Source organism: Erpetoichthys calabaricus, chromosome 7, assembly GCF_900747795.2.
Source record: "Erpetoichthys calabaricus chromosome 7, fErpCal1.3, whole genome shotgun sequence".
Taxonomy (NCBI): domain Eukaryota; kingdom Metazoa; phylum Chordata; class Cladistia; order Polypteriformes; family Polypteridae; genus Erpetoichthys; species Erpetoichthys calabaricus.
The window spans coordinates 155709117-155722830 of NC_041400.2; the positions used below are offsets into that span (position 1 = coordinate 155709117).

Below are 13714 nucleotides of genomic sequence, written 5' to 3' on the forward strand. Positions count from 1 at the left end.
CCTCATCAAGGACTTTGTTAAATGGTGCGACTTAAACCACCTACAACTGAACACCAGCAAAACCAAGGAACTGGTGGTGGATTTTAGGAGACCCAGGCCCTTCATGGACCCCGTGATCATCAGAGGTGACTGTGTGCAGAGGGTGCAGACCTATAAATACCTGGGAGTGCAGCTGGACGATAAATTGGACTGGACTGCCAATACTGATTCTCTGTGCAAGAAAGGACAGAGCCGCCTGTACTTCCTTAGAAGACTGGCATCCTTCAACATCTGCAGTAAGATGCTGCAGATGTTCTATCAGATGGTTGTGGCGAGTGCCCTCTTCTACGCAGTGGTGTGCTGGGGAGGCAGCATTAAGAAGAAGGATGCCTCACGCCTGGACAAACTGGTGAGGAAGGCAGGCTCTATTGTTGGCATAGAGCTGGACGGTTTGACATCCGTAGCAGAGCAACGGGCACTCAGCAGGCTCCTATCAATTATGGAGAATCCACTACATCCATTAAACAGTGTCATCTCCAGACAGAGGAGCAGTTTCAGCGACAGACTGCTGTCACTGTCCTGCTCCACTGACAGACTGAGAAGATCATTCCTCCCCCAAACTATGTGACTCTTCAATTCCACCAGAGGGGGTAAACGTTGAACATTATTCAAGTTATTGTCTGTTTTTTTACCTGCATTTTTTATTACTCTTTAATTTAATATTTTTTGCTGCTGGAGTATGTGAATTTCCCCCTGGGATTAATAAAGTATCTATCTATCTATCTATCTATCTATCTATCTATCTATCTATCTATCTATCTATCTGTCTGTCTGTCTGTCTGTCTGTCTGTCTGTCTGTCTGTCTGTCTGTCTGTCTGTCTGTCTGTCTATCTATCTATCTATCTATCTATCTATCTATCTAAATCAATGTTTCTTTGGAGAACACTACCTGGCAAAGTTACAACAACAATGTGATCAAGGTCAAGGTGCATTTTTCATGCTAGAAGTAAAAGTACTTGTTGCCCAAATAGAAATGTTCCTCTTACTAAATTTAGATGAGCCACCAGAAGAAATACAATAGTTTATGACTTGTAGGGGAACTAAAAGATTAGCTATTTAGAAAACATAACAAGTATCAACAGCCCCTTATCTTTAACCTGTTTTTATTTGCATTTTATTTTAAGACCATGGGTCCACATGTTTCAATAGTTTTGACTCATTATCATAGATTTGCATTCTCTAGCTTAGGAATATTCCAAATGCAAGGTTATTTGAGATCAAACTACCGGTAATTCTTGTATTTGAATACAGCAGAATAGATAACTGAAATGTTTAGCTTTCATGTAGCAATAGTTTTATATTCTATATTTATTTATTATCAACATTGGCACCAAGGTAAGTTGCATACGTTAGGATTTAATATAACATGAATCCTGTGAGTTCATGAGTCTGTGAGTGTTTCCAATTAGATTTACAAGCTACTTCAAATTTAACTTACAAGCTACAGTATAATTAACTTAGCTTCCTTTAATCTTTTGGAATTTAATAATCCTTGAGCTCTAAAAAAAAGCTTGTGATACTAGGGTGCAATTTTATAATTTTGAAGATAAACAAATAACTTTTACTTACAGATGCCTAAAATTTTAAATGATCCACCAACAAATTTAAAAGATACCTCACCAGCACGACTGCAGAGTGCTTTGATTTACATTATTTGTAGGTCAACCTGCTCCTGCTGCATCTCCTGGTAAGACTATTCATGCAACATTTATTATGGGTGCATAACTAGCCAGCATGACATACAACACATTGGTTTTATTTGTTGCTATTGGCTCATTGCCATTTTGGTCTTTTCTCAGTTTCTTGCCTATTTTAGTCAAGACATAATCTTACAGCAGTGAGGAGAAGCAGAATTACTTTGGAAGAACCTTGTGTTGAGCTGACTTTCAGGTGTCATTCTGCCCCAGCCATGACCCTGAACTGGATTTAGCTGATTTACGAATGGTATGATATGTATCACTTTTCCAAAACTAGAATCACACTGAGGTTTTTTTTTCCTTTTCTTCGTGTCCATTGCCACCATATCATGGTTTGGCCTGGGCTCTGCCCATTGTTCCTTTCTTATGTTAATTTTCTTTCAAGGCATGTTAAGCCAATTATGTTGGAGCTCTCTAGCTCTGCTTTGGTGCCTTGCCCCTGTTCCTTCCCAGCTGGATGTAATTGGCCTTAATTATTGGGCACTTGCAAAGGAGGAGGGGCTTTGAGAATAAAAAGAGGCATTGCACAACCAACCATTTTTGTTTGTAACCCAAGGTATGTGAGATAGGTTTTTTTTTTTGGCTTCTAATTAAGTTCCAATGAGATTTATCAGTCTTGCATATTTTTTTTCTGTTTACAGGAAATGCACTTAAAGCTTTGGATTTAAGAGTGGGTTCAGTTTTAGCCTCATTCTTTTTAGTCATTATTAGGATCTTTATTTTGTTTCACAGCTTGACTTTGGTGTCTGGTTGTTGCTACTCTGAGTTCTGTTCGTGTGTTTCCTTATGTTTTTATTAAGAGAACATATTCTTCCTGCTCGTTTTAATGTTTCTTTCTATTAAGTTATGCTCTACTAGTATCTCTCATAGGATTTAATATGTTCAGGCACTCAGTAAGTGTAATTTGGTTATTTACTGTTTTTTCAAAAATGTAACTTCATCTTCCATGAAAAATTTAGGTTTTTGCCTAAGTACTATTCACATATCCTTCATAAATCTATGTTAAATGCAACACGGAGGTGTCAATACAGTAGTATTCAACAATATATTACATGGTGCTACTTCACTGATAGAGGATAACGCACTGAGATTTTTTTTTGTGCTGCATTTTTGCAGCTTGAACAGGGAAGAAGAATTTAGAGTTCATGCAGCAGTTGTGAGGTTTGTGGTATACCATCTATTGGAATGAAAAAAAAGTACTTTATTAGTACATGCATAGCAAGTTACCATCCAAAAGCATTCCGCAAATGTTAGTATTACACTTTTTTTTTATCAAATGTTCCATACATGTTTAAGTTGAGCGTCTGGGTTCATTTTGGTTTTCACTAAATTAGAACAAAGAGCTAACATGAAAATTATGCAGTTTGTAAGTATTGTCATGTTAATAGTAAATTATTCTGGTAAACCACACAATATTCTATCAAACAGTTGTGGCGAGCGCCCTCTTCTACATGGTGGTGTGCTGGGGGGATAGCATAAAGAGGGACGCCTCACGCCTGGACAAACTGGTGAGGAAGGCAGGCTCTATTGTAGGCACTGAGCTGGACAGTTTGACATCTGTGGTAGACTGACGGGTGCTGAGCAGGCTCCTGTCAATCATGGAGAATCCACCGCATCCACTGAACAGGATCATCTCCAGACAGAGGAGCAGCTTCAGCAACAGACTGCTGTCACTGTCCTACTCCACTGACAGACTGAGGAGGTTGTTCCTCCCCCACACTATGCGACTCTTCAGTTCCACCCGGGGGGGGGGGGGGGGTAAACGTTAACATTATACAAAGATATTGTCTGTCTGTTATACCTGCATTGTTATCACTCTTTAATTTAAAATTGTTTTTTTTTATCGGTATGCTGCTGCTGGAGTATGTGAATTTCCCCTTGGGATTAATAAAGTATCTATCTATCTAGGGCTGTTTCTCTAATTCCAAATGCCAGGAACACTTAAAAGGTCAATTTCTATTGAGTTTACAACCAAAAGGAAAAACTTGGGTTGCTACTGTAAGAGGTGCTGGCAAGGCCAGCAGGGGGTACTCGCCCTGTGGTCTGTATGTAGATCCTAATGCCCCAGTGCAGTGACTGGGACACTGTGTGCTGTAAATATGACGCTGTGCTAAAGAGGAGACGTAAAACTAAGGTCCTGATTCTCTGTGGTCATAAAAGATCCCTGGGCATCCTTCATAAAGAGTAGGCTGTATCCTGATGTCCAGGCTAAATTTCAGCCTAGTCATTCTGCCCCTCTAATCATCCCCCTTCTTGAACGATCTCTCATCCCTTCACCACCTAACAACTCATGTGTGGTGTCCATACTGGTGCAAAAATGGTTACCATTGCAACATCCAGGTGGATGCTACATATTGGTAGTGGCTGCCCACTCATTATGTAAAGCACTTTGAGTAGTGAGAAAGGAACTACATCAATGTAAAGAATTATCAAACTGATGCAATCAAAGACAGTGAAGACACAAGAAATCGCCTCATGATTGCCATATTTTTTACACGTTTGTTTGTTCCTGACTATTAAAAGTTCCCAAGCAACAGAAAAGAAGGCAACTGTCTTTAAAGTAAGAAACACAAAAAGATGCATGGACGCATCACAGGATTTTAATCCCATGATTTATTACCATGGAACTTTTATCACTATTAAAACTCAAAAGTGTTCATGTTTTACTTGTGTCTAAAAGTTTAATAACTTGCTGTTTTTCCAATAAATTAGTGGATTACATGTACCTCATGACAACAAACATGTATGAAGCTCCAAGAATTGTAATTGAACATTTGCATATACTGTATTTAAACAAACCTTTAAATATGAAACAATCTGATCTTGGCAACTGGTTGACAGTTCAACTACTGTATAAACATAAAGGCCCATCTCATAAGGACTCAACCAGTTGAACAATCGGATGATATGTAATAATGTGTGCAAGTATGGTAACTGAATATTCCTAGACTTTATTTTTTTGTAAAGAATGTCGCGATCCTTTAAGTTGAAATCCATTTCCATTATATAATATGTAATGAAGTTCTATGATAAGGTATAACAGACATGTATTTGCCTATATGCATATGATTTCAACTTTTAGATAAAAAAGGGAACTGCTGAATCAAAACACAATACCTAATATAGCCTGACATAAAATGCATACAAAAATTGGCAGTATTATCATATCATGTCAAGATGATACCATAATGCAGGTCTGTGAAAATTCCTACCACTATTAGCTAGTAATTTGTTTGATCCTAATAAAATGCATTGTAGGGAGTTCTTAATGTCCCTTATTAGTAAGGGTTAGAAATTGTTTCTTTAGCTTCAAAGTATTTTGATTTGGGTGTTCATTAATCCTGCCCTTTTATGCAGTGTTGGGACTGCAACATCTGACACACCAGAGCTCGGATATATCCTACTGCACAAGGTGTCATGCATTTTTTTTAACCTGTTCATTTCAACACTGAGTTTGAGTGAGCCTATCTTGGCAAAACTGTACATAACATCTGTTCAGTATTGAAAGGATGCCACTGTAACTCAGTGCAAAGTCTGGGTATTATCATTTCAACTATGATGTGATTTTTTTTTTTTAATTAATATTGTGGTGTTGTACATTTTGAGAATCTGTGACTCATACAGCAGTAACCTACATGTAAAGTACTATGAAACAAATGAACCAAGTTGAATTGCATCCATTAAGCAACAGATACAATACATTTTTTTTTTATTATGAGCAACACTAACCAGAGAGGCATCCTGCCAGTTGAGGGTTTCTGGAAATAGTTTTATTATAATCTTTAAAATACACATTTATATATAGCCTTTTATAAAACAGGGTGGAGATTATAGTATGTGACCTCTTATAAAGAGAAGAAATATATGAAAGCTAACCCACATATTTCAAACCAAAAGCCACACCACAACCTACTCTTAAAAACAACTTGCTTGTCTGGAAATCTGACTTTTTTAAGACCACATTTTAACCAAGTTAACAATATAATGCAGTGTGACGACTCAGTCCTACTAAATTAGAGAAATGGAAGTATTCTGAAATTCCACAGGCCTTTTTAAACAGTATGGAATGGCACTGCTACCCGGCTGTGAGTCTATCTTGGATATAGCATTTGCTAAAATAAGCTTTGGTTGAGCATAACTTGAATAATCTTGGATTTGGGTTCTGTTGCCTCCTATGTTACTTGCATTTGTGTGGGCTTTCTCTGGATATTCAAGAGTGTAGAGTGTTGTGTTACTTGCGAAATGCTGGTATCCCCTCCAGGTTTTCTACCTATTTCTTAAACAATGGTCTTAAGTAGCTAGACTATGCAAAAAGAGGTCTCTGAAAATTATTTAACTTTATGAAGACTGTGTTGCTTTATTCATTTATCCTTCTACTGCTTCTCTATTCATGGTTTCGCCTTTGGGGAACTAAAGCATAATCTAGCAACATCAGGTCCAAGGCAGGCTGCTTTCAGACCGAAAAGGGGTGCTAGTTAGCCAAAGTGATCGGAACACTCGAGCATTTTATCGACTCAGAACTGGACTATACTGTAAGTGTAAACCCATGCAAACAGTTGAACCTCACACAAAAATCCCCATCATTCATGCCAAGGTTAAAAGTACTGAGACCCTGAATTGGTAAGTGAGACACTTAACAAAGATTTCTATTCATCCATATATTTTTGACGCAGTTTATTCCATTTCAGATTATGGGAGCCACAACCTAGTTTAGTAATATTGGGTTCAAGGCAGAGTCAAAACTTGGTTGGGTGCCAGTCTCTTACTCAGACTGAAAAAGCAGACAAAAAGTGATTGTTCAAAACAGAAGGCAACTCAAGTCCTAAGGAGGTCATATTTTACATGAAACAAACATCCATACAAAAAAAAAACGATTATATGAGGAATATTTTGCGTATGATAGTGAACTGTGTATTTTTTTGCACCTACTCTCACCTTTTCTCCTTTCATTTGCCCTGGCTTTATCCCCTCCTCCCCATCCTCTATATGTTGCCTACTCTTTCATTCTCAATTGCACACCTGATGAAGGCTGTACAGGTGAAACGTATCTTTAACCTTTTTTCCTTTTGAGCTTAAAAATAACATTTTTTCCTATATATGCAACACTCATATAGTATCTTTCAAAGTTTACACTTGGCAAAAGGAGATGTACACAACTTTAGAGGAGACAGCAACTCGCACTTAGCTGAAAAGTAACCTTTTAAACTCACATCTTCTTCATACTACTGGGGGAAATGCAAACTCCACTTGTAAGAGTTTGTAAGAGAATTGTGACAAACATGAGGAGATCATTCAGTTCATAAAGTCTGTTTGGTTTGATTGCATAACCTCTGAGACAAAAGGAGGGCTTTTTAACTGCTGATATTCCCAGTGACGCCACAATAGGCACCGACCCCTCACAGCACTGAACTGGATAAAACGACTAAGTGATTTCTAAAAGTTTTGAAGTCTTATAACAAATATGATTGTAACCAGTTTTTGAAATGTTTACACTTCTTACGTCCTACAGTCCAACTTGCAGAGAGGATGGTGGAGTTATTTTCAAATGAAATGTCAGGTTTAAAATATAATTATTTATAAACGTGTTCACTGTGAACTCTAACAGAACTGTACGTTCAAAACGCAGGATGTTTAGGCGACTAAATGAAATTCTGGTCCCAATAACTCACAAAAGCGAGCCACGTAACTGTGATTTCAAAGTTATCTTTCCTTTTGAAATTTACTTAGAAAAATGACTTCCTATTACACAAAGGCCGCAACGTTTCAAAAAAAAAAAAGTTTTCAGTACTCGAAAAAACAACATCGCTTTCTCAACGGACAAAGTGGTCTTACTAAAAATGAGAGAGGGCGGAGATAAACACAAAGTAGTGCGCACTAAAGTAATAACCTGCAGTCTCACGGGCTTCAAGAACAACATCAATAGATGGCTAACTTCATTTAGTCGGCACGCTTCCGGAGCATCTGGAGTGCATCCTCATAATGGACGGCGCCAACGATGTGCCCGTTTAACCCTTCCAAACCAGAAACCCAAGAGGGCATGTCGCTGAGCAACTTAACTGTAAATCACAGCGGTTTTGATTTGCGATTTCCATCACTGACGGGCGACCTCGCATAACAAAGAGGTACGTCGGTTGCTATAATGTTAGTTCTACTAATAAGACACTCACTTATCCAGCACGAAGTAGAGGTCAAAGGCACCGTGGCACGCTGCTTCGTCCAAGACACAAAGCGTGGGGCTCTTCGCCAACACCAGCAGCACAAGGACCCACGCCGCGGTTCTGTTAGATTTCACATCGTTGCTTTTTATCCTGCTCATGGCGCTCGTTACAGTAGTTGTTTCGATCCAAGGCGTCTCACTCGCTGTTTAGACAAACTGGCAGGCAGAGAGGAATTGCAGCACAGCTGCGTAGCAGTGCAATTCCGAAAGGGGCTTGTCTCGAATTAATTATGTACTGCCGGCTGCTTTTCTCCGCGACTCTGTGCAACATTATCAAACTTCTATATAGAAAAAAAAATCGGAAACCGCAGGAAACAGCGATGACGTCCCACGCAACAGGCTACGCTGCCGTGATAGGCAGGAACTGAGGGTTTTGTAAATTATGGGTGTTATTTATATTTCATACTGTATTTTCAGTCTGACTTTGCTTCATGACCACTAAACATAAATACACAAATCCGATTTAAAAACTTAAACAACAACATGCAGTTCAAGTAAGTTGTCAGTTAACCCTCATAATATCACGTTATATTCATCCTGGCATGTTTAATGAAACGTAGCAAGCATGTGGACCCGAACGGTTTGGATTACGAATAAACGTATTGAGGGCAAAGGCACTTCTGTTAACAGTTGATTGACCTTAATAGTACAGTAAGCCAGTCACGTATGCAAATGTTAAAGACAATACGCGTATGAAAGCGTGGGTTCAAATCCCACTGTTGCCGTTGTTTGACCATGAACAAGTCACTTCACCTGCCTGTGCCATAATTGGAAAAGCAACAGAAAAGTAACCAATTGTATCTCAAATGCTGTAAATCGCAGTGGATAAAGACGTGTTTCCATTAGGTCAGATTATCTCGGGGAATAACGTAAACTACCACCGTTATCTCGGGGAATAACGTAAACTACCACAGCTATGCCTTTGACACACAACTGTATTTATCAATAGCGCCTGATGGCCCCGACTCTTTTGGTTTACTGACACAATGTCTCATTTGTGTTTCTTAATAGATGAGTAGTCATTTTCTCAAACTAAATAAAGAGAAAACAGAAATTTTAGTGATTGGCAAAAATGAATATAATGAGGGTATTAGAAATAAACTTGCTCCATTAGGATTAAAAGTCAAAACGGAGGTAAAAAATGTAGGGGTAATTATTGAGTCTGATCTGAATTTTATATCACATTACTAGGACAGCATTTTTTTTCACTTACATATAGCAAAATTGAGACATCTTATAACATTGCAAGATGCTGAGAAATTAGTTCACACTTTTGTTTTCAGTCGGCTAGATTACTGTAACTCACTCCTCTCAGGACTACCCAAAAAAGACATCAATGGATTGCAACTAGTGCAGAAAATCCGAGTACATCTCTCCAGTTCTGATGTCACTATATTGGTTACCTGTGCCATTTAGAATTTACTTTAAAATACTGCTTATGGTTTACAAAGCCATAGATAGATACTGTAGATAGATAGATACTTTATTAATCTCAGGGGGAAATTCAAATAATCTCACTCCATCCTATATTTCAGAATGTCTTTCACCTTACACTCCAAATCGTAACCTTAGATCTTCAAATGAGTGTCTGCTTATACTTCCAAGAGCTAAACTTAAAATAAGTGGTGAGGCAGCCTTCTCCAGTTATGCACCTAAAATCTGGAATAGCTTACTAGTAGAAATTCGCCAGGCTAATACTGTGGAGCACTTTAAAAAAACTACTAAAAACACATTATTTTAACATGGCTTTCTCATAGCTTCATTTTAGTTTAATCCTGATATTCTGTAAATTCATTTAATTATCATTATCATTCATGGTGGCTCCGAAATCCGTACTAACCCCTACTTTCTCTGCTGTTCTTTTTTCCGGTTTTCTCTGGTGGCGATCTGCGCCACCACCACCCTACATTGAAGGATTAAAGGCCAGAGGTCCACATGGCCATCATCATCAAGTTCTTCCATGTGAAGCCTGAAAACGACTGATTGAGATCATTTATGTTGGGTAGAATGCCTGGAGGGGGCTGGGTGGTCTTGTGGCCTGTAATCCCTGCAGATTTTTTTTTTTTTTTCTGTCCTCCCTGGCCTTCGGACCTTACTTTTATTCTATGTTAATTAGTATTGCCTAATTTTATTTTTTATATTTTGTCATTTTCTCTTCATCTTGAAAAGCACTTTCAGCTACATCATTTGTATGAAAGTTTATTATATAAATATTGTTGTTGTTAGCTAAATAAGTAGTAATAATTAATAATAACCAGCAAATATAGAATAACTAACCAAATCACTTACAACACTCGCGCAATCATGATTGGTCCAAAAAAAAGCAAAACTTGTGAAAAGTGATTGTGTACTGAAGACCAAGTTGGATCTAGTCTATTGAATATACTGTAAATACAGTACATGAAGTCCCATATCATGTATTATCTGTGTGTGTGTGTGCATATATATAATGTATGTATGTTTACATACATATAATAGTAGCAATTACAGGAATGGGTAACAGTTGTCATGATAGTATAAGTAGGAATATAGAAATGTATACAGTATAATAGAAATGATGTTCTTACACACTGAAATGATGATTTTAAACTCTCAAGTAAATAATAATCAGGCAGTACAGTGAAGGCAATGTGTCTGATTTCTTAAGGGACATTGGTAATATAGTTTATAATTAAATTACATTACATTAAATTACACAATACAAAAGCCAGAAGTGGAAAAGTCTCAAATAATCAAAATGTTATTTTTCTTGTTCTTAATAAAATTATTATGCAGCCTCAAAACGGTGGATGAGACTTCTAGCATATGAATCGACACATGGGACTTTTATAGGAGCATGCATTTAAGATTTTCTCTCTCTCTCATACACTTCCATGTTGAATATCAAGTTGGGCATTTAGTAGGTGAGTTCCATGTGCGCTGGAAACGTGTAGTAGCATGGATGCCCATGCACGGCTGGCAGGTGCTTGGGCTCAACACGGAAAACCTAGTTATATTTTTTTTCAGTATTCCTATCTTCACATCAATGGATTTGAAATGGAATTACCATGGCAAAACCATTAATATTGTGCTTTCAACTTTTACTTTGCTTTGCAGACTTCAGCTACTTAACTATACACCAATCCTTCATTATTTTTATTCACTCTTTCCAAAATTATTCTATTTGCATCCAAAGATCACTATCCACATCTGTGGTGTTTTCTTATGCCATTTAATAATTTTTATATGCTGTTTTAATAAAGAAGGTAGACAGCTTGTTAATAATGCAACTGTGTCCTCTTTATTCTGAAGGTATAGAATTCACAACCTAACATCAGTAACTGAAGATCTTATGGTCTTTACTTTTACACACTGCCATCAGGCCATGCAGCCTTTAAGTTCTCCTTCAGGGTTGGAAGGGATGTTCCTTCTCAAAATCAGCTCAGCTGGGCTTTGTCTAGTTTGTTCAATTTTTGTTGACCAATACCTTAAGAGGGCTAAGTGAGGATCATCCTGCCTGAGGACTTGTTTAGCAGTGTTTACAGCTCATTCAGCAATACCATTCAACTGAGGAAAGTGAGGGCTTGATGTGATGTTTTTAAAGCCGTACTCTGCAGTGTACTTCTTAAACTGCCCAGAAGAAATTGTGGCCCATTGTCTGTTTGCACTTCTTTTGGTTTTGCCCAATAACAGTAAATACTTTTCAGCTTTCTTGTAACAGTGTCACGGTTTGTTTGTTTTTGGTAGGTGCATGACTTACAATCACTCTGAGAAATAATCATTAATAACAAGGTAATTCTTTCCTTTGTACTCACACAGGTCTGCTGCAGTCTTCCGACAAGGAAGTACTAGCAGTTGTGTGGTGAGTAAAGGTCCCTTTTCTTGCTAGGTTGGAGGATGTTGCAATACTGACATGACAAAACTATAATTTGACACCGCTGCCTATGCCTGGCCACCAAATGGTAGGACTGTCTAAATTAGGGAGCCTTTGTTGACCCTGATGATCCTTTTGGATCATGTCATCACACAGGATACCCAGGATAACTATTTTGTTTCTGTGTCTGTTGACTTCATTCAACTCACTGAGTACAAGTATACCACACACCAGAAAGTATGGTTGACCTAGCATGCCCACACTTCTGCAGTGGACTGGCAAGCCCTTTTTCATATAATGGAGGACACACTGAAGTTTGTTGTCTGTCACTGTCCATTCTTTTATTTGTTCAAGGAATGGGGTTCCTCACGCCTATGTTCTCCTCGACAGCAACCACATATGCGTGTACCTCCTTCTCCCAGTCATCTGGGGCCTCATGCATAACCCTGTGCGTAGAATTTGCACTATAACATGACGTAAGCACAAAAGCGGAAATGTGCTTATGCACAAAAAATCCAGATGCATAAATCCGTGCAAACGCCAACTTCCACGTTCTTCCTCTCCATAAATCCCGGTGAGCATGAAAAGTAACGCACGTGCACATGCCTGCTGTCCCACCCCAGCTCCTCCCAGAATTATGCCTCTTCGAATATGCAAATCAATATAAATAGCCCTTAAGCTCAGCCTTCTGTGAAAAGATAATGGCAAAAGCAAGAGGGAAAATAGAAGAATTTTAGCGATTACCAAGTGGAGGCAAAGAAGAACATACTATTTGTTGGTTTAAACAGTGGTATAAACAACAAAAGGAAGTTGATTGAGTGACATAGCGTGTCAGAGAAACTCGAAAGCTCAAGTTCACAAAGCCGCACAGTGCCCGAAATAAAAAAGAAGTTGTCACATATCAAAGTCGCCGTGAAAAGGTGAGTCGTAGCCCACCGTCTGAGTGTCATAGGAAAGCTTATTAGGGTGCAGAGAAAAAAAAAGGCACACAGTGGGAAAAAAGCACGTCGCCGAAGTTATCCCAATGTTGGCAAACAAAGGTTACAGCCATGTTGCGAAGTTCGAGAGCAACAGTTTCATCAATGACATTTTTCCAAAAATATCCGAGTGATAGAAACAAACAGTTACCTGATGCAGGAATTTGTATAACATTGAAAGAAGAGTTGTTTCCATGAAATACATGTGAAGCGGTGGCCATGTTAGGAAAATGAACAGACAACATGGCTCAGAGGTGCATGTAGACTGTAGCACAGACCAAAGTGACTGAGGATGTGTTTGGAAAAAGAACAGTCAATGTGGCTCACAGGTGCATGTGGACTGTACACAGATGAAAGCGACTCAGGTGAGGAGTTGGGGGCGGGCACATGAGCAGGCAGTGCGCATGCCTCGAGAGTGAGGGTGGACGTGGGAGAAAGTGACTCAGGATGTGTTTGGTGAGGAGTTGGGGGCGGGCACATGAGCAGGCAGTGCGCATGTGGAAGTAGTATTCAGCTTCAACGGTATTTTAAAAATGGAATGTGCAGTTCGTCCACCCGGTAACAATGTTGCAGCTATTCCTGTAGATGCTATGGTTGTAGGAATGTCTCCCTTAACTCTGATTGTATGAATCAGGGTTTTGTAGACAACGGTTTTCCCTGGTCCTGTAGGACCATCTAAGAAGAAGCATGTTTGTCGGGGATGGGAATCGCTGTGAATCGCAATGAAAAGTCAACGTGGCTCAGAGGTGCATGTGGACTGTAGCAGAGACGAAAGCGACTTAGGCAGTGTTTGGTGAGGTGTTGCATGCTGGCACATGAGCAGGCAGTGTGCATGCATCGAGAGCGAGGGTGGACGCGGAAGGAGGGTTAGAGTTGGCGGGCGGGTCTCTGTCATGCGAATCCCATGATGCGGAAAGAGGGTTAGAGTTGG

At 39.0% G+C, this 13714-nt stretch overlaps 1 protein-coding gene across 1 annotated transcript in view; it reads right to left on the reverse strand.

The window, feature by feature from the left end:
• The window catches only part of antxr2a (ANTXR cell adhesion molecule 2a), a 310747-nt gene extending 302486 nt beyond the window's left edge, over positions 1 to 8261 (reverse strand). Inside the window, exon 1 of the mRNA XM_028805604.2 lies at positions 7904 to 8261. Coding sequence (XP_028661437.1) covers positions 7904 to 8052 — 149 coding nt within the window. The 5' untranslated portion in view covers positions 8053 to 8261. The remainder of the gene's footprint in view (positions 1 to 7903) is intronic.
• Positions 8262 to 13714: the final 5453 nt, after the last annotated feature.